Genomic DNA, 20,778 nt, shown 5'->3' on the forward strand with positions numbered 1-20,778 from the left:
TGCTTTACACCCCAGAGGCATTGCTGGGTGTGCTGGGCACCAGCACAGAGCCTTGGGGTGGAGACTGGGAAGAGACAGTCACTGGATCCAACTGGAAGAGGGAGAAAAAGTCACTGCTCCACAGGAGCGCCCCAGGAGTGAGCATGTCAATCCCCAGCCCACACTTCACCCTAGCAGAGACACAACCAAAAGGGAACGTGCCTGACACGTCCCCAAATCCCCCTCTCAGCCAGAGCCAGCAAACTATGGATTGGTCAAATTTATGTCTCCATGCATGTCCAACATTCACTGTCTGTGGAAACGCTGCAAGGGAAAACCCCTTCAAATGGGATTTCTCCCCACTGGGGCTTTTTCCTCCGGTACAAATCTATTTGAAAAGAAGATAAAGCATCTACAGTTGGGCTGAGGTTTTATTCAGAGAAAGCTCTGGCTCAGAAATAATTGCCATTTGCTATAATTGGTGAGATGCAGGAAGGGACTAGATACAAGTGGAGTCTGTGCAATTTTGGGAGATTTGTTACGCTTAGCTCGCTTCTATCAATTTCAGTGGCTCGGACGCTTATGACCTGTTGCTCGGCTTATTGTGAAAATGGCTTTTATTTACTGCACTTCCATTAAAAGATGAAATCCATGCATAGGGCTCACAGGGCAGAAAATCACAGTTTACGTCTCAGCTTATCTCCCTTCAGCGGCCTCAGCTCATTTTTTTGCCCTGGCTCAGTCCCAGCTGCTATAAAAAAGTATTTCTGAGCACTGTTTCGAGTAGCCAAGGCCCCTTCCAGAGCCCATGGGGCAAGAGGCATGTTCAGGCTTTAGGGGAGTGCTTGGTGCTGCAGCTGCAGGGCAGGTGAAATGGGGAGGATGAGGGATGGGGAGGAGGATGAGGGATGCTGCAGAGGGACAGGGGTGCTGAGGCACATCCATGCTCTCAGCTCCCAGGGCACTCACAGCCACCCTCCAAGCCCCAGCACTGCTCTGATGTCAGGCCATCAGCTCCCTCCGCCTGCAAACTAAGGAGAGGGACTATCCACTGTGCTCCTGGAGGGCAGGTTCCCACTCTCCTGCAGGTCCAGGGCTCCTCCTGATGCAGCTCCAAGACCCCAGTCCCTGCAGCACAGGTTCCAGCAGTGCAGCAGGGGGCTCAGCACCTTTTTCTGCACCAGTTCCCTCCCAGTACTGCACCAGTACCTCTCCCTGGAGCTGTGGCAGGTAGAATGCCCAGCCTGTGCAGCAACAAGAACAGAGCAAGCAGTGAAGGGACATCGGTGCCTCCAGCTGTGTCAGCTCCTGCTCTCCATGATGGCACTACCAGCCCTGGGAGCACTGCTGGGGAGGGAGGACAGGCATCCCGAGCTCTCCTGTCCTGTGAGAGCCCATCTGAACACCACACACACCACCTCCAGGGGTGTCTGAGCTGGTCCCCAGCAGCAGCGTGGAGTTGCTAAGGTTACCTCCTTGGCTGCCTAATTAGAGGAGCTGTCACTTCGTGGCAGAGATCAGGAGACACGGGTGCACATGGGGGAGCTTTGAACCACACAGATCATTTATAGCTCCTTAAAGCAGAGAGAAAACCCCATCTCCTCATGGGACAGTGTGTCACAGCCACGAGCAGAGACAGCCACATGCCACTGTCCCACTGTCCCAGTGTCCAGCTGCCTGTTGAGCCGTGGGGAGAGCGGCTGGATGGAGAGGTGCATGGGCAAGCAGCTTCCCCAGCTCAGAGAAGCAGCAGATCCTGGTCTCTCGAGCCCACTCACCCATTTCTTTCACCTCTGGCTCTGCACTGCGCCGTATCTCCTCTCTTCAGCCCTCCCTGCACCACCAGCCTGCAGGCAGTGTGGCAGGAAGAGAGCCAAGAGGGTCTGTCCCTCCCTCCCACCTCCACGTGGGAATTTCACACCACCTCAGCAATGCACAACGGGAGCCCCTCCAGGCTCCTGCTAACAGTGAGTAAGAAAGAGGTACAGGAACTGTGCCCACTTGGCCAAAGTCATTTCATGAGGAGATAGCAAAGCCAAGAGGAGAATCCCAGAATGACCCAGAAGTGTTGGAATTTCCATCAGATCAATCCACACACTCCCGGATGCTTCCTTTAACTGCAGCTCAGGAAAGACCTTGAAGGGAAGCTCTGTCCTCCAGTCTCCAGCACAGTTAGGTAATTGCTTTCACCTCCTGAAAACCAGACCCCAAATCCCATGGACAAGGCCCTGAACCAAGCTGGGAGCATGGAACAAGACACAACAAGAAAGGCATGACCCCAAGAGGCTCAGGAGAGCACCTTCCTTTGGGAATCCCCCAACTATGGAGCACACATCCAGTGTATAGGCAGCTCCAAGCACCTTCCTGCCTACCTCCAAGAGCAGAGGACCCCTCTCCATGATGTAGAGGAGGTAAGACCATCCCCATCCACAGATTGGGGCAGGGGAAGTCCAGGGCTGGCACCCTTGGGAGAAGCTCAGTCCCTGTGACCTGACCTTCGAGGAATGGGAGCAGAGGTATTCCTGGATGGCAGCGCTGCTGGGGCTGACTTTGCTGGTTCAGAAAAGTTTAAGAGCAGCAGGATTAAAAGGAGATACAGCCAAAAATGCAAAGACATCCTGGAGCTGGAAACACTTGCCAAGTTTCTCCCTTACACTTCAAGACACCCACTCATCCTCCCCAAGGGCTTGTCAGACTCACATGGCAAAAAATACATGCTCTGCACCTACCCAAGCCCAAAAGAAAAGACCCTGAAATAAACCTGGAATCCAGGGCTGGCAGGAAGACAAAGTTGGGGGCGGAAGAGGAATTTTTGGTGTCTCTTTTCTAAGGAAGGAACTGCCTGACAGCTCTGCTGCAGGAGACCACAGCTCACAGCCCTGTAGCTCACACAGCCCCCTCAGACATGGCAATAGATTGCTTTTAATTACAGGGCACCCACTCAGAGTCCCCTGGGTGTCCAAGGGACTGTAATAGAAACTAGAGCTTTATGGGAATAAAAAAACAACCCATCACAACAAGCTGCTGCATTCAGGTGCTCATGGAAGAGAAAATTCCAAGAAGAAGCGATCAGCGTGTGACCAATGTTGCCATTTGCTAACCCTGACAAGAGAAACTTCAGGCAGCTGGCAAAGGGGACATGGGCTCAGAACAGCTGCCTCAGACACCCTGGACACCTCCTGGTGTGCCACCTCCCTGGGCACGGGGATTGGAAAGGGATGATCTTTGAGGTCCCTTCCAACTCAGGCCATTCTGTGATTCCAAGAGGTTGCTCAGCTCAGGCAACAGCGAGAGGGAGACTGGGTTAGGCTGGGACTGCAGCTCCAGCTGGCAAGATGCAACATTGGGATGGGGAGCCAGTCACTGGGTGGAGCCCAAGCTGCTCCACATCCCCAGACACCTCAAGCCATTCCCTCTCGTGCCAGCAGTGTGTCACACCAGCCTCCACTCCCAGCCCAGCTTCTCCAGTGCCACTGGGTGAGCTGGAATAGCACAAACTGGCAAATGCCGTGGCACAGCTGAGGGCAGAAGCAGCCCAGAGCTGCTGCCAGGCCTGGGCAGCTCCAGCCTCCCCTTCACTCCACACTGGCAGGGTGATGTTTGGCTAAGCCATTAACAGATGCTTGCTAAACATGTGGAAAATCTGTTTTCACAGACCAGCTCGAAAGGGCAGTGAGTGCTCTGGGGTCAGGAGTGGTGAGGGCATGGCTGGAGCAGCAAGGATGGGACTGGCAGGTGTCCATGCTTCATCCACATCTCCTCATCGTTGTGCCCTCCTCCTGCTGCTCTGTTGGTCCATTAGCTGCCTGGAGGGCAGGACACACTCAGTGCTCCCTCCATCAGGGCTGTGCAGATCCCACCCTGCCCAACACACACCGGTAACACCAACAAAAACCACCCCACCATGCTGGACACAGGGTCACCAGTGGGACAGGCACAGCCAGCGGCACCTCAAAGTGCACTTCAGCCACATTTGATTGTGGCCAGGGAAAGTCTTGTTGAGAACTGTCTTTCATGAAAACTTTCTTTTTCTTTTCTTTTTCTTTTAAAAATGTGTCAGTTTAAGATTGTAAAAATACTTTCATCTTCAAAACAGTGTCACAACTCCCCTTCAGCATTTTCATAACAATGCTGCCATTCTGGCTTCAAAACATCTTCCCAAACTTATTGTTCACACATTCACCGAACTTTAAAGCTCAGAACTGAGGGACTGCGATGAAACTGGAACAAGCTGCTCTTTGAATAAAGACAAGTTTTCCTTTCATCTCGTGCTAATTAACAGAAGCATCCTTCCCTCTGTGCCAGCCCCTGGTCAGCACTCGGCACATCCCTCAGACCTCAAAGAAAAAATCTCCCTCTTCCCTGACTGCGTACCGTCTGTGCGGGCACAGTGCAGCCTCCCAGGGACCAGGGGGATTTCCCAGAGAGGGCAACGCCAAGGAGATGCAGGGGGGAGATGCAGGAGCCCCTCAGGAGCTGCTGTGGGACCCTTTCAGCTCAGTCAGGACAGGCATTATGGCAGCAGGAATGCAGGAGCAGCCGAAGGCCAGCAGCATCCCCGAGGCTGGCAGCACCTCCAGCTCATGGAGCCTCCCTCCTGCCCAAATCTCTGGGGCCACAGCATGTTAAGGAACAGCTCCAGGGATGCTTCAGAGACCTGTGGCCTGTTTCTCACCTTCTGCCACCACAGCAGAGACTGCTGGACAGGGCACATCTTGCTGCCCACAGTGAGACCACTCTCCCAGCCCAACCTTTCCCTCTCATTCAGTTCATGCCAGGAATGAAAATGTCCCTGGGCAGTCCCCTAACTGCTGTAACTATTTGCAGAGCTGGAAGAAGGAGAGCATGGAGAAGAGTGAGGAAGCTGCAGAGCCATGAGCAGCCAATTTAAGGCTGCAGGCTGCTCCTAGCCAGGTCCAGCACTGCTCTCCTCTCGCCAGGTCTCACCTGCCCTTCAGCTGCCAGGGCTGAGAGAAGAATCACCCCAACCCACAGCTTCCCTACAATCTAACAACAGCAAAAGGAGCAGAATATTTACGTGAACACCTGCTTGTTTGCCCTTAGGCACATCCAGAGCAGTTTAGGAGAGAGATGATCAAAACAAGCAGCGATTAAAACCCACAAGCCCCGAAACCACAGAAATGCCTTTGCCTTTTGAGCCACAGCAAAAATATCACCTTCCTTCCCAGCCCAAACCCCTCCGCTTCCAGGGGAGCTGCTCTCCCACAGCAGGGCCCTGGAGAGCAGGACGGGGGGGGGTTTGGAATGCCCTGCCCTTCCCAGGAGCTGACCACAGACCTGCTTCAGCTGTGGGCAAGGTATCCATGGATAAATTTGCACCATTTCTGCCGGAGAAAAGCTTGGGAGGCTGCAGCCTGCTAAGATTCGGCTTTACATGACTCAAAGCACACCTCAAACCAGAGAAGCCTTTGAGCAGTGGGAAACATGATTTTGGGGAAGAAATGCCACAGGAGAAACACCAATGGATTGTTTAGCAAAGAACAGGCTCTCACGAGGCTCAACTTTCCTGCAGCATCCCCTACAACCACCTCATATCTCACACCACAGCAACTCAGGCGGGAGGAGTGTTGCAAACAAGATTTCTTTTTTTCCCTCCTGTTTAGCTTTTAAGTGGCTCATTGCAACACACTGTAAAACCCTTCATCACCGAGGAGGGAAAAGGTTCTACAACAGTCTTTAGAAAGCAAGTCCAGGCAGCAGAGGATGCTTCCTTCAGCACTCACACGGTTTTGGGCAGCACACGGGATTTCGGGCAGCACTCCTGGGGAGCAAAATCTAAGCTTGGCAGAATCCCTGAGGCCACCAGCATCCCCCTCACCTCCAGCTCACAGAGCTTCCCAAATCCCAGCTCCTGCTCCTGTCCCCACACACCGCACGTTAAGGAACGACTTGTCAGCCAAGCAGCAAAGGCAGCTGCTACAAAAGCAGAATAAAATCGAGTACAACCAGGAGCAGCGTGTCTGCCGCGCAAACCGCTGCTCCAGCAAGACCCCAAGCTGGCTGCGAGCAGCCCCTACAGGCAGCGTGTCCCCGACCTCCCTCCGGGCTGCCGTTCCCCCGGATGATGGATTTCCTCCCCTGGGCAGCAGAAAGCAGGGACACAGCCAGGAGAGAACCGCGCTGCTCGGCTGCAGGAGCGGCAAACGCCAGCGGAGGAGACGGCGAGGGCCGGAAGATGTAAAAGCGATGTAATGGGGTTTGTGCCTTCAAGCAGCTCTGGCTTCTGCAATTGCGTTAAAAGGCGAGGCTGTTGCCGTTTGATTAAATGCACTTCCAGCCCTTCTGATCACGCTCAAGAAAATTAAAGCGAGGAACGCACGGTTGTTGATCCAGTAGAGTAAGAACAGCCACAGACCTCTAATGCCTGTTTGAAATTTGATGCATTTTGAAGGTTCTTAACGTCCAGGATCTGTGAATGATGCTGCCAACAGCACATCCCATTCCTTGTGGCCTGAGGAACCAGCTCAGTGAGGCTGAGGGAAGGAAGCAAAGCTAAAGGAGCAGCAGGAGCCAACACCCGCACCCCTCGAGGATGAGCCTGGGAACGTTTGGAGCAAGAGCAAATGGACAAAAGGGCTGGTGTACTCCTGAGATACCCCTGCTCCATCCCACAATGGAGTACAATTCCTGTGCTCAAAGCTGACAGAATACCTCCCCCCCCCCCCCACCGGTGTGTTTTCTCCTCCTGAGGAGGGGACTCGAGGCTGGCAGGCACCGCGCACCCTGCCTCTCCTGTGATGCCTTTGATGGGAACACGTACAGGCTGCTTTTGATTTTACAGTTTGTTTATAGCACACATTTGGGGAGCTACACGGCCTGGGAAAATACATCCCATAAACAAACTGCCGAACAAAACAGGCTAAATATGCACCACTCCAAACCGAAATAGATTCCAGCTACCCGCCGTGCTTCAAGCATATGCCTCTGACAACAGCTTCACTTGGTGCCCCCGGTCCCACGTTCAGTTTTGATTTTTAGGCTCTGTCACCATTGGCAGCACCTTCAGATGCCTCCCACAGCTCCAGGTAAGTCAAGAGCAGTGAAAATACACCCAGCTGGAAGTGGAGACCAGCACGGGTGGTGGAGGCATCATCACCCTTCCCTGCTCCCACCCCGCGGACAGCGACTGCCCAGATGTTACCAGAGGCTGCAGGATGTGGACCTGAGCCATCAGCTGGCTCGGGGACTGACTGCAGACACAGAAGGGATCATCAGGTGGCAAAAGACTCACACAGCGAGTATTTCAGGCAGGCATTTAGAGTTTTCCTCCCAAGAACTGCCCCGCCAGCTGAACTCTACCACCCTGCTAATGCCCAGAAGCAATTCCTCAAGCGTTTAAACTTTATCATCCCCTCTCTGGGGCTGCACGGAGGGCACATTCCCCTGCGAATGCCTCTTCTGTCAAGACGCAAAGCTGTGGAAGCTGTGTGAAAGTAATTCCCACCCACTCCTACTGCCCCAGGAAAAATATTTCTTTGGTGGTTTTGCATAACAAACAGCTACACAGTTTGACTGTTTCTCCTGAGAAAGTCGGGCTTAGAGGAAAACACCATCGCAGCGCTACTCTGAGACCAGACTTCATAAAGTTCCCCCTGCAAGGGGGGGAAATACTACCACAGAGATTAGACTGCCGCTGCTCCTGATAACATTCAGTCACCCTGGCAGGCTGCGGCACACCGAGTTTGTAAAGCTCCTTGGGAATCCTTCAAGATGAAAGGTACAGTATGATACGGATGTATTATATCCACGGGCTTTGTTACAGCACACATTTCCTAGCATGGTTTTATTGCTGGAACACAAAGTTCAGCCGAAGCCTGGGGGCTCTCCAGGTGACGAATGCACCCCTGCAGCCCTCCCTCCCCCTCTGTGGGGGAGGAAAAATGCCAAAGCCCCCGATGGGAATACAGCAGCCAGAGCAGCCCCCGCCCTGCCAGCAGGGCGAGGACCTGCCTGCACAGATAAGGCCAACCTCTGCTGGGTGTGCCTCCAGCCTGTAACACGACTCCCAAACAGACCTGCCGGCTTCCCAAAATCCCACTGCTGTCACTGGCTCCTCTGCAGCAGCACTCCTTTGCTGCTGGACCTTCTTCACAGCCTCCTGTCCCAAGCCAGCCCCTGGAAGGGCCAGGAGGCTCCAACAGTTGAGGCAACCTTAAAAAAATGGTACCCAGCACTGGTATCCCCTTGAATGCCCTGAGCTGCCCACCCTAAACATCTGCTCCAGGCAGAAGATCATAGGAGATGATCGCTGTGGACACAGCTTGACCATGGGCTGCCCAGTTTGGATGGCATGGAAGGGAGGGTGGGGAACCTGGAGCCTTCTGGATCATTGCCCAACACATTGCTCTGCCTAGGCACCTCTCTCTGGCCAGATTTCCCAGGATATTACAGGTAGACGAACAATAAGTGTGATTGCAACAAGAAGGCTGGGAGGAATTCCCTGGGCAGGGCAGGAGAAAAGAGTTTAAACTCCTCTAATTTAAACAGATGGGAAGTTCAAAGGACATGGAAGAATTGTGACGGGAGAAGAAGGAAAAGGGACATACCAGGATATCCCAATAAGCCCCCAGAGCAGTCCAGGGCCCCCACCCAAGCTGAGCCCACCACACAGGTGACTGCTCAGGCCCAGGTAAAGGGTTTCCATCACCCCTCACCCCACAGAGCACCCTGGGCAAGGCAGGGCTGAGTGGCAGAGTGAGGTGGCAGCGCCTGCCGTGGGAGCCCCATCATCCCAGGAAGCCCATCTGAGTGGAAAACTGCCTGGAAGAGCACACCTTGCTCTGGGGGCACCTGCACGAGGAATTCATCAGCTCAGTGGCCCCAGCTTTTATCTCATCAGGCCCCCTGGTAGCAAAAGCAACATCTACAGCAAGAGTGAGCTGCGGAGAGGCTTTTCTGGCCAGGGTGGATGAGCAGCAGATCCTGGTCCGGGGCTGCAGGGAACACCCTCTGCTCCAGCCCCCCCTTCCGTCCACACACACACAGACCACCCCGTGCCCCCCACCCTGGCATGGGAGCACTGCAGCAGGAAACTGATGGGACTGAGCACTTAGCTTGAGAGAACAAAAACATTCCTATGCTGTTGCCAACTCCGATATTCTGCCACTCGATCCAACAGTTTAGGGACGTGTTATGCTCCCTGAAATGCCGATTGCTGGAGAATCACAGAGAGCAGCAAGGGAAGGATCTGGGCTGTGAATGGCCTTGGGACAGCCCCAGGCACACTCGGGAATGGCAGCTCAGGTTAGGCAAGTGCCTGGGCAGGCAGGAGCCCCGGGGCTGGCCAGGGAGCCCAGGTCACACAGCATAGCCAGGGCAGGGACCCAGCCACAGGCGAGGCCACCCCACTGCCCTAGAGAGAAAAAAGGGAGGGAAAAAAGGAAAAAGAACCCAAGCCTCAAAGGCAGAAGCACAGCTGAGCTCTTGTGAGCCTGGTCATGGCTGGGAGCAGAGCTGGGGTCCTCAGAACTTGCACCCCAGTTATACAGAGCTGGGGCTGTGGGAGGATGGGCTCACCTCTGCAGTGAGCCCACAGCAGAGGCAGGGCAGTGCCCCCCCACAGACACATCCCATCCCAGAGAAACAAAGGCACCGTGCACTAAAACCCCCAGCCTGGCCCCAAACCAGGCTGGAGCCAGACGTTCCCTCCTCCGCTCGAGGATGTGCAAGTGCCCAGCCCCGGGGAGCTCTCTGCCCCGCTGCAGCCCCTGAGTGCAGCTGGCAGTGCCACTTCTGTGCCATTCCCCGGCTCTGGAGGAGCAGATGATGGAGCACAGGAGGTGCCCGGCCCCACGCGTCCTCTCCCTGCACAGCTGACCTTTAGCAGCCGATCTCCCTGTGTGTGACCAGCCCTTGCCTCCCTCGCCTGACAAGGATCACTCCCTCCCATGCATATGCCTGGGAGCAGCACCATTAGCCCAGTAATCTTCCTAAATACAGCAGTTACCAGGTGACTGGGAAAAAATCCCTTATACTGCTGATGCTGCTAATGGAAAATTTCTCCCCTTTTGCTGCTGCTTTCAAAGCTAGTCGAGGTTTCCTACAGACTTTGTCTTCCGCTAAGACAGGAGAGGTGAAAGCACAGAGAAAGGAGCGCAGGAGTGTTGGGGGGCAAATAATGTGAAATAGAGAAGACTGATGCTTCTGCCCCCTCCCCACCAGCCACCTGCACCCACAGGCAGAGCTCTGGCTCCGAATCTTGTCTGCCCCATCTTCTCACAGGCAGCCACAGCCCGACCTCCCCCTGCAAGGAATCCCTTCTTCCCCCTGACATGCAGCAGGATGCTCTGAAGCATTCAAGAGCACTGCTTCCTGCAGGGCCAATGGGGAGGGCTCCCAAAGGGAACAGTGGGCCAAAACATTTACTCTGCGATTTTCTTCCCCACTTTCCCCCTTCCCAGGAGACAACCAGAAAGCCTCACCCAGCCGGTGCAGATGCAGGCAGCCAAGATCACTGCTCGTCCCCTCTGCCATTCTGCCTCTTCAATACCATTAAGTGTCTCCATACTGTCTGGACACTGGAAACCTTAACTGCATTAGCTGAGACCCGAGCAGCAGCACAAGCATTCAATTCTTTTAAGTGGCCCCATTTCTGGAGCTGGTTGTGCACAAGAACCGTCTCTGCTCGATGCCATCACGCTCCCCACAGGTAGTGATGGGGCAGGACTGGGGACACAGGCCGAGGGTCGTCATTCCCCATTTCAAACGGGTGCTACAGGAGGAGGACACCCGGGCACGGGCTGTACTGTGGACATTTCAGATTATGAAAGGCATCGATTGAGGCACCTTCTTTTCTTTCAGCTCCAATCCCAGCCTGCCCCACACTTTATATGGCATTTTGGTGTGATGGCAGGCGTTTCTCAAGCCACCTGCACCTGCAAACGTGTGTCAAAGCAGCATAAGATCAATACCTCACCATTCCCACACATGGCACCAATCTGTTCTCCCGCTGTCCCGTCCAGCCTCATGCCTGAGCTCCTGTCACGCCAGGAAAGCCCAAGGGCTCAGCCCTGTTTCACAGCCAGCCAACACCACACATCAGCACCGTGTCACCGAGGCAGCACAAAGGATGGCCCATCACACAGCTGAGCTTCTCACTTTCAGGGCTTAGGAGGGAACAGGCAGCAAGTTTTGGAGGTAGCATCCATCTGCGCGGTGGCACTCGGAGGTCATTCACCACACCATTCCCCGCGGAGGACTGCAAGCTCTCTGCATAATTCTGAATAAAAGCTCATTATTTCTTCCCAAAAAAAAAAGATCAACAAAAGCCTGTGGCACACCAGGCATCATAGAAAATCAGCTGGGAGGAAGGGGGAGCAGAGGAGATCCCCAGCCACCAGCCTCCTCCCGTGGCAGCTCAGCTGCAGCAACCAGCTCCTCTCTCCCTCCATAGTTAATCTTCTGTTGCCACTAGCTGGTCAACGCGGGTACTCTTGGAAAGCAGCAGCTCCCCGAGCACTGCCTGCTCTCAGCTACACATTCCCAGCTTTAACTGGGATATTCAGCCCAGAAAATGCCCGAGTTGAAGCAAAATCCCTGTCAAGTGCCCACCCCACTGTGCTGGACAAGCCATGTCTACCTTGCCTCTGGGGAGGGAAGGGATGGCCTCAGGCCTGACCCATTTTCCTTGGCATCTTTTGCCCACAGCCTTTCTGGGGGTTACAGTGCTTGCAGACCTGCAGCTCAGCATCCACATCCACCCCGAGCTGGGCTCTGCCTCCTCTTCCCAGCTATAAAATCCAACATCTTGGAAAGCTGGAGTAATCACATAGTTATACAAGGAGGGGGAAGAAATTGCTGCCAGGTTTTCCTCTTTCCTACACCCTCCCCAGGCAGCCCCCACCACCAGGGACCTGGCCCAGAGCCCAGACCACACACAGCTGTGGATGGGAATGGAGGGGCAGGGAAGCAGCCCCACTGCCAGGTCTACATCTGCCTCTGTCCCAGGGTGCCCACCAACCTGTCTCGTCCTTACCACAGCATCTCACTGAGGCTTTTGGGGTGGCTGATATGACTCTTTACCCATTGGATTAGCTGGGGGACGGAAGCAATATAAAGAGGAGAAAAAAAAACAAACAACAACAACAAAAAACCAAACCAAACCAAACAAACAAACAAACAAAAACTAACACTTGATTAACGAAACCTCTGAGCTGATACTCCAGGCATCTCAAGCCTAGCAGGAGGCAGTTAATGCAAAGGGAGGTGCAGAAACCAGACTTTGCTAATCAGCTTTTCTGCAGACAACCCCACTTTCAGATGCCAAGCCCCGATGATGGAGTCACACACTGGGGACACTCTGCACCCACACAGTGCTGCTCCAGACCCCACAGAGCAGCTCAGAGCAGGGAAGGGCACTTCTGAACAGCAGCAGCAGTAAGCTGCAGTCACACCCGCACTCCCCAGGTGACCCTTCAGCCTCGCCACCCACTCTGCACTAACAGGAGTTGGTGACCAAAATGAGGGTGGCAAAACCCTGCTCAAGCATTTCTAGGAACAGCAATAAATACAATCAGCCCATAGGAAACTGAGTCCTTTCCCTTATTTCAATGTAATAACAGAAAATCAGAATGATTAAGGTTGGAAAAGGCCTCCAAGATAATCGAGTCTAACCTGTGACTGATCCCCACCACGTTGTCACCCAGCCCAGAGCCCTGAGTGTCACATCCAGGTGTTCCTTCAAGGCTCAACACTCCTGGCCTGAAGAGGAGAAGACCAAGTTACAAGATGACTTTGGGAAGAGTTAAGAAAGAAGTGGCACTGAACTGCTGAGGAGCTGGAAGAGCAGGCAACAATCATCCATCAGCCCCACACAGGGGCCACAGGGGGACACCAGGAATGCAGACACACGAGCCTGTTTTGTGACAACCACCAAAACAAAGCACTTTGAAGCACGGCAGACGGCGTCAAACAGCATCCATTAAAGCCATTTATGAGAAGTGTGTAGTAAACTGTTCTTATGTAAGCCACTACAGGGTAAGAGCAGTGGTGAAAATTGGTCTGCCTCTTCCCTTCTCTCTCCTCTATATAAACCTGCTCACACATAGACAGAGCTCCTCTAAATTAGCTCGGAAGCAAACTGCCTCATTCCCTGAATTGCACTCAGAGCTGGCTACACCGTGGAGGAGCAGCTTCTGTAGGGAACACATGGTTGCTGACTGAATCAAGATCTGTGCCTCAGAGAGACCTCACTGTGCAAGGGTAAAGTCAGTGATAGGCTGCACCGTTTGCCAGAGTAACTCTAGGAGAATTACAGGGGGGAGAAAAAGCCACAAAGCATCAGTAGTGTCCAAGGTTAAGGAAAGGGCAGGATGCTTTTTCAGGAAAGGGGAGGCACAGCAATTCATAATGCACTGGTGGCACTTACATTTGTCATTTCCTGCCACCACTGGGCTTTGCTGAGTAATTTTATAGTAACGTAACTGGGGGGTAGTGGGAGAAGCATCCTTCTTGTCTCCAACGCAGGAGGGAAAAAATAAACCCAGGCGTAGGAAACACAGAAGCTGTGACACCCCACTGGAGGAGGGACACCGAGCACAGGGAGCTGCCAGTGGGTGTTTCAGCAGCAGGTCCCCGCTGCAGCCCAGGAGGGATGCACAAAGAATCCAAGTTTTCTACCTTTGTTGGGAGAGGATGAAGCCATCCCACCCTGGGCTCCCCACCTGCCTGCAGGTGCAGAGTGCCCACTGAGGCACAAAGAGCTGGAGCTGCTGTCCAGCATCCCAGAGTGCCCACATGGACACAGGGGGAGGGTATGGAGCATCCCCAGGTACCCTCCTGTGGAGGAGCATCCCTGGTACCCCCTGGGCACACAGAGGAGCTGCTGTGGAGTATCCCTGGTACTCCCTGGGCACACAGAGGAGCTGCTGTGGAGTATCCCTGGTACCCCCTGAGCACACAGAGGAGCTGCTGTGGAGTATCCCTGGTACTCCCTGGGCACACAGAGGAGCTGCTGTGGAGCATCCCCAGGTACCCACCACCCCCTAGTGGGCTCCTGCCTTCCACGATTAGCTGCTGCTGCTGTTGCTGCTGCTGCTCCTGTTGCTGCTGCTCCTGATGTTGCCAGCGTGCCCTGGGCCCAGGCCCGGCTGTGTGGATGTTTCCTGGTGCTGATTTCTCCTCTGTCTCAGCCTTGCAGCGGCTCCTGCAGACCAGGCAGCCCCGCAGGCAGGGATGCTACACTGGAAGCTCTCGCTTTATGCACTTAAGAGAATAAAATCTCATATTGTCAGGGAACAGATAAAGCTGTTTCATCCTTGGAAGGAGGAATCCTTTAAAGAAAAGGGACACAGAGCACTCCATGTGCTTTGTGCCAGCCACCAATTCAGGGCATCTCCCTGGAGGATGTGGCACTTTGGGACATAGTTTAGTGGTGGATTTGGCAGTGTTAGGTTTACAGTTAGGCTTGATGATCTTAAAGATCTTTCCCAACCTACATGATTCCATGAGTTTAAGTTTCACACCACTGCAGACAAGGCTCTGGCATGTGCCAGCCTTTAGCTACAGATTGCCCACCCTTGTTTAAATGGCAAGGAGTGAGGAGCAGCACAGGAACCACTGCAGCACTGGGAGATTTACTGAGCTGGGAGCTGCTGAGCAGACCCAGGAGTACAGCCCTGGCTGCTTAAACTCATTGCCTCCAAGTAAAGCAGCATTTTCTTTCCTGCCTCCTGGCCTGGAGAGACTTTTGAGCCCTGCAGAATGGAGTGGCCTCAATTTTTTCTCAACTTATTTCACTTCAGAGTCAGTAGCACCAGCACCATGTCTCAGCTCCGCCAGCTTTATGCTACCTTTTCTTTTTTATTTAATCTTTTTTTTTTTTTTCCTTTTAAAAACCCCTCCAGGATGCCAGTCAGGTTGGCTGTGTGCTTTAGGAGGTCATCCTACCCCATCCTTACCCTGCTGAGGCCAGAAAGTGATCTTTGCTCACAGCAAGATCCTGCACTCCAGGACATTCAGGAGTCCTCAACACATTTGCAGCCGGCAGGACGTCAGCTCTTACGTGTCCTCCTGAGCTCATGCCCAGACAGCCACTAAACATGTCCAGCAACACGCATAAAGAGATACAATCACCAGAAATCAGCTAAAGATAAGGACCTGCAAAGATTCTGCCAAAGAGAAATTTCTGCCTCCGTGTCACTCCCAAGCCCTCCCGCATGTAACGTGATTTTCACCTCCAAGAGCCCATTACGAGGCAGCAGCTGCTCTCCGGTTCCCAACCATCAAGGAAGTTAGAAAAGGATGGAGAGGGGGAAAAAAAACACCACAGAAAGCTACAGCTTTAATTCCTGCACTGGGAAAACCAGCCAGCAGAAATCCTCCACAGCCCTCACCCAGAGAAGAGTTAACTGTGAGAGAGACAGTTGCCACACCAGGAGACGGGGAGAAATGCAACAAATTTGAAATATCAGAACATTCACAGCAATTCATGAGCTAGACCTTGGGGAAGGACAAGTGTTTTACCTTCTCTGGAGGCAACGGACTGATTAATTCCAGGACCATGATGAAGCCATCCCACCATGGGCACAGCCTCCGTTTATCTTCCAATCTGCCTGACGCCTGTGAGTCCAGGGGAACAGGAGGGGATGTTTTGGGGTCTTCTGTTGATGAAGGGGCAGGAAATCACCCACAGATTTGCACAAGATGTGCTTCATATTCATGAGTACACACATAACCAATATGCCAGGCAAGTAAAGGAAAATTTTAGATGAAAACATGGTCTCTTTACTGGCAGGCACTCACAGAAATAGGATTTGCTATACACAAGATCGTGCCTCTGATCTATCAAGACAAATTTCTCTCCTCCAACTTGAGCTATTATCTAAGCTCACACAGAGGGGTTTCTTTGCTATCTGATATATTTAGATCAGTGCGCAATTCACACCCAGTCCCTGAAGAAACTGTACTCTAATCTGAAAATTAACTCAGTGAACCATGAAACTTCTTGTTACTTTTAAGCACGGTATGGTAAACGTCATTCCCGCTGCATCAAACCTCTGATTTGTCACTTTCGTTAGTGGAAACAGAGTAGTTGGTTTGTTTCGGATTTTTGCAGTTGACCAACCGTGTCTAAGGAAACTGCAAAGCTGGAGCCCAGGAGCCTCGGGAAGTATCACCAACTTATTTATTAGGGCGTTTGCTACAGCAAAGCTTCACGCAAGGTAAAATGACAGGACTGGGGACACAGACAGGCATTTCCCTACTCCTGCTCATTGCACCCAGTGAAAGGCAATCACCCCACGAGGTATGGGAAGGGACTCGGGGTCAGCCGCCCCCAGTGAGTCTGGACATGGGCACAGCTCGACACACCTGAGGCACACAGAGAGCTGCGCTGGAAGCCACAAACCCGAGTGTCAAGAGATACCTGAGACCCGAGTTAAGCAGGCACTCAAATAATCCTGGGTTTGGATGTCCAAGAACAGGACAGCTGATGGATAAAGCAAAGATCAACAAAAACCCTCCGGTGACCTGGCAGAGTAAACACCGCACTGCCCAGGTGACATTCGGAGCAGTTCTCTCGGGGGACTGGCTGATTACGGCACAGAAACGGGCAAAAGTGGCAAGAGGCAGCTTGGGCACCCCACCCGAAACAACAGGGTCCGGCATCAGGACCGAAGTACGACCACAGAATTATTTCTATTCCCATCCCCCTCCCCACAAAGCTGAGAGCGGAGGAAAGTCTGCAGCGTTCGCACAGACCCGGGCGCTGGAGTTGTGCGTGAAGCGAGATCGAGCTTCGAGAATTAACACGAAGCATTTATAAAATCAGGCTTTGGCTAGAAAAAAACACAGCCCCTCCCGCTCTGCCACGCTCGGCGGCACCTCCTCGGGGCTCAGAGCTCAACTTGGAGCACACGAGGCAGCCCCCATCACTTCCAGCCTGCGCGGGGATGCTCTCCTCCTCCTCTCGGGGAATGCTCTCCTCCTCCCGGGGCTGGCAGCGGCGGCAGCCTCAGGCCCTGCTAAAAAATCCCTCCCCGGCAGGAAAGGCAAAAAAAAAAACCCAAAAAACAAAAAATCAAAAAAGCCAACCCAAAAACCAGGATGCAGCACAGGGGCAGGGTTAGAAAGCCCCAAAACACATCGAGCTGCCCGCGGAGCGGGGAGGGCGGACACAGAACCGGCACGGCGGGCGTCAGATGCTCCGGGGATGCTCCGGGATGGCGGGGCGGGATGCGGGACGGGACGGGACGGGGCGGGAAGCGGCGCGGGGCCCTACCGAGGGTGAAGAAGGGCAGCTCGGTGTTGTCCAGATCGTCTTGCACGGCGACGCGGCCGGGCAGCTCGCTGCGGACGAAGAGCAGCAGGCGGGACTCGGCGGCGGCGGCGGCGGCGGCGGCGGGCGGCGGGGCTCCGCTCCAGCTGATGTCGTTCTCGCGGAGCACCGGCAGCGTGGACACCGTCACCGTCTTCACCCGGCAGGGGCCGGGGGGCTCCCGCGACGCCGCCGCGCCGGGCCCGCCGCCGAGCGGCACCGCGGGCGGCGGCAGCAGCAGCAGCAGCAGCAGCAGCAGCACCGGCGGCACCACCGGCGGCAGCGGGGGTGGAGCGGCGGCCCGGCGGCGCGGCGGAGCGGCCATGCCGGCCGGAGCCAGGCGCAGGAGCGGGAGGCGAGCGGAGCCGGGCGCTCTGAGCCGCCCCAGCCCCGCCGCCGCCGCCGCCACCGCCCGGGCCCGCCCCCCGCCCCGCCCCGGCCCCGCCGCCGCTCCCCGCGGACCCTCCGCCCGCCCCGCTCCGCTCCCCGATCGGAGAGATGCGCTCGGCACCGGCACCGACCCCGCCGCCGCTTCCCCTCCCCGCCTGCTGCTGCCGCGGCCGCGCCGCTCCCGCATCTCCGCCGCTGCCGACCCGCGCGGCTGGGAGGGCTGGAGGAGAAAGAGGGGCTCTGGCAAGGGCACGGAACCACAGGGCAGCGGGGATGGCTTGGAAGTGATGGAGGGAAGGGTTAAATGGGGTCCTAAATGGGAGACGTTCTTCTCTGTGAGGAGGGCGAGTCGCTGGCACAGGTGGCCCAGAGGAGCTGTGGATGCTCCTGGATCCCTGGAACTGTCCAAGGCCAGGCTGGACAGGGCTTGGAGAAACCTGGGATAGTTGAAGACCCTGTCCATGGTTGAGGGGTGGAACTGGGTGGTCTTTAAGGTCCCTTCCAATCCAAATCATTCTAGAATTCTGTGCTTTTATGAAAATCCCGCTGTCCCTCCCACCTCTCCCCCCAATCCAGTTCATTGCCACTCTTTCCTCAGGCTGTTCCTTCCTTTCAGAGAACTACCAGGCTGCAAGAGCACAGGAATGACTTTCCTGAAAGCTTTCACTAATTATTGCCCTCTCCTAAGTGAATAGGCAGCTCCAGCATCCAAGGCACACGGGGATGCCTTGCAATGGCAAACCTGGAGGAGACAAGCTTGTGATCTAGAGCAAAGATTTTAGATTTGGTGTTTCCCAACCATCATCTAAATGGGGCCCAGAAGGATAAATGACCCTGAGGTCTGATCTCATATCCCTCTATCCCTCCATCACATGGATGCCTCGGTGCCACCTGAAGGTTGGAGTTTGTGCTTGAAGACAAAACCAGGTGAGCTTCACCGCCGTGGTTTCTCTCACACTCTGGCTGGAGCTGCGGTGGAGCCACCTGCCTCTTGCAACTGGAATTATGTGGATTTGACAGCACACCCTGTCCCTACAGACAAGAATAAGCACATTTGACCCTAGAGCCCTGAACTCCTGCCCACAGTAGGGCATGACTAACAAAGACAAGGAGAGACAGCTTACAGGAGCTGTGAGTCAGTGACTCACAACAACAATTTCCTGGTGACTGCTAATCTACCTGATTTTATTTGTAGATGTACATATAAAAGAAGATGTCAAAACCCTAACAAAGCACGCTTAATGCTCAGGCTTATATTATTTTCACAAGCTAATTAAGAGCAATTCATCACATGCCTTTTGAGGCAAAACAGCCTTCTGAGATACCTAGGTCATCAAATGTTAAAACCACAACAAGGGCAGAATGGCAATGAACACGAAATCCAGCAAACAAACAGCTCCAGCCCCGTTCCCAGGGGCCATTCCCAGCTCCAGCTTCCAACCTTAACAAGCTGCAGCCCCGCCGTGGTGTGAGAACAGTGACTGTTTCCAGCTACAGGAACAGAGAGAAAGCAAAAAGTGCTCACCAGCAAAACAGGCAACCTGTTGCAAAACATTAAATGTGGGGCCCCGGCTCTGTCTAAGTTGGAGGGGTGAAGTTTCTAGGCATGATGGAAAAAAAAAAAAAAATCAGACAAAAATGCAGCCCTGTCAGGTGTTTGTTTGAAAAGTGTAACACTACGGGAAAAGTTTCTTTTCTTTTCCCCCTTTTTTTTTTTCTTTCTTTTTTCTTTTTTTTTTTTTTTTTTTTTTTTTTTTTTTTTTCTTTTGGGAGAGAAGAGTACATTTTGGACTATCTCAGGCTGTTATTGGTACATGTGCTCCTTTCTCTTTCTTATTTCTTCAATTTCTTCTAGTCAAAGAGTGTAAAGAACCAGCACAGCATCTATACACAAAGTGACACGTGAGTACCCAATACGAATACAAAAGAAGTAAATTTTAAATATTGCTTTAGAACCGTAAATCCTGAAAACGAAATACATCTCTTTCTCTTTGAGGCCCCATCCCTGTTTCTTCTATCTCCTTGTAGCCACTTGCTGCACAACTACATCCATTTGCCATCAATAGAGAATTTTTTGCTGTCAAGTACCATGAGATTTTGGTGAGGTGCTGTCCTTGGGCTAGGAAGGGGATCTAGAGAAACCCACAGCTGCTGTCACAGCTCTGAGCAATGTGGTTTCTTCTCTCAGTTTGCTGAGGATCCAGCTGGATTGGCGGGCAGGACATGTTTTAGGTGCATCCAGATTTTCCCTGACCATCGAGCATTGAGGTGAGTGTTTTCCAGGGCTTAGAGCTGGAAAGCAAAGGTCAGGAGACACAGGTTGAGTGTGTCTCACACTCTGCTTTGCTGCAGACTGCCTGACTCCAGGCAAGTCCTGAGATATGACAAAACAGAGGTCCGGCAGCTCTGTGTACATCATTCCATCCTATCTTGCCTTACATTTTTAGATTCACAAAGTTCTGCCAACAACTCTCTGCTGAGCAGCACACTGAGATTTTCTCAAGTCCTCCTGTACAAGCACAGACACGCTGATCAAGGGGAAACCACTGCCTGCAAATGGGCACATTCAGCTTCCCTTTAGTCTGGATCCTTCCCTGTGTAAATGCAAATCTCCGCTCTCATTTTGGAGAGAAAAGGATTCCACCTGCTTTTTCCTTCCAAAGAATTGAGCTAAAGACAGAACTTCACTGTTTGAAAACCATCAATAATATTCGCAAAGGAGAATGTGTTAATCCTGCTTTAAACCGAGGTAACGGGTTTCTACTACCACACCCTCCCCCTTTTACAGCACGAAAGTAAATGGCACGAACAGGGTTCTGAGAGTTTCACTTGCTGAAAAAATATTCTAGGAACGCTTACAGAAGTTTGTCTAACTTGCTAATTTGGAGACACTTTAAATCTGAGCAAACTGTGGATTTTCAAGCCGATTGCATAGCCCATAACCCAGATTGCTGTTTCTAAATGAGGCCTATTTTTAATATCTTTTTCTTATGCTTCATGTATCCAGCCTTTCCTTGGGGACTCCAGCGCCTGCCTGACCGTCAATTTCGATCGCATTGGGGCCAAGAAACCAGCAAAAAACTGCCGTTCCCAGCAAAAACACCGGGTGGAAATGGAAATCATCTTACAAGTGA

The 20,778-nt window shown here is 53.3% G+C and overlaps 1 protein-coding gene across 2 annotated transcripts in view; it reads right to left on the minus strand.

The window, feature by feature from the left end:
- ASTN2 (astrotactin 2) overlaps positions 1-17,579 on the minus strand; it is a 318,226-nt gene extending 300,647 nt beyond the window's left edge. The window contains exon 1 of one of the 2 annotated variants that reach the window (XM_066201587.1): positions 17,219-17,579. In XM_066201587.1, coding sequence (XP_066057684.1) covers positions 17,219-17,579 — 361 coding nt within the window. The remainder of the gene's footprint in view (positions 1-17,218) is intronic. The other variant, XM_066201588.1, reaches the window with a different exon arrangement.
- Between the last annotated feature and the right edge of the window lie 3,199 nt (positions 17,580-20,778).

This window comes from Chamaea fasciata, unplaced genomic scaffold (genome assembly GCF_029207755.1).
Source record: "Chamaea fasciata isolate MVZ Bird 193981 ecotype frontalis unplaced genomic scaffold, bChaFas1.0.hap1 SCAF_20, whole genome shotgun sequence".
NCBI lineage: Eukaryota > Metazoa > Chordata > Aves > Passeriformes > Sylviidae > Chamaea > Chamaea fasciata.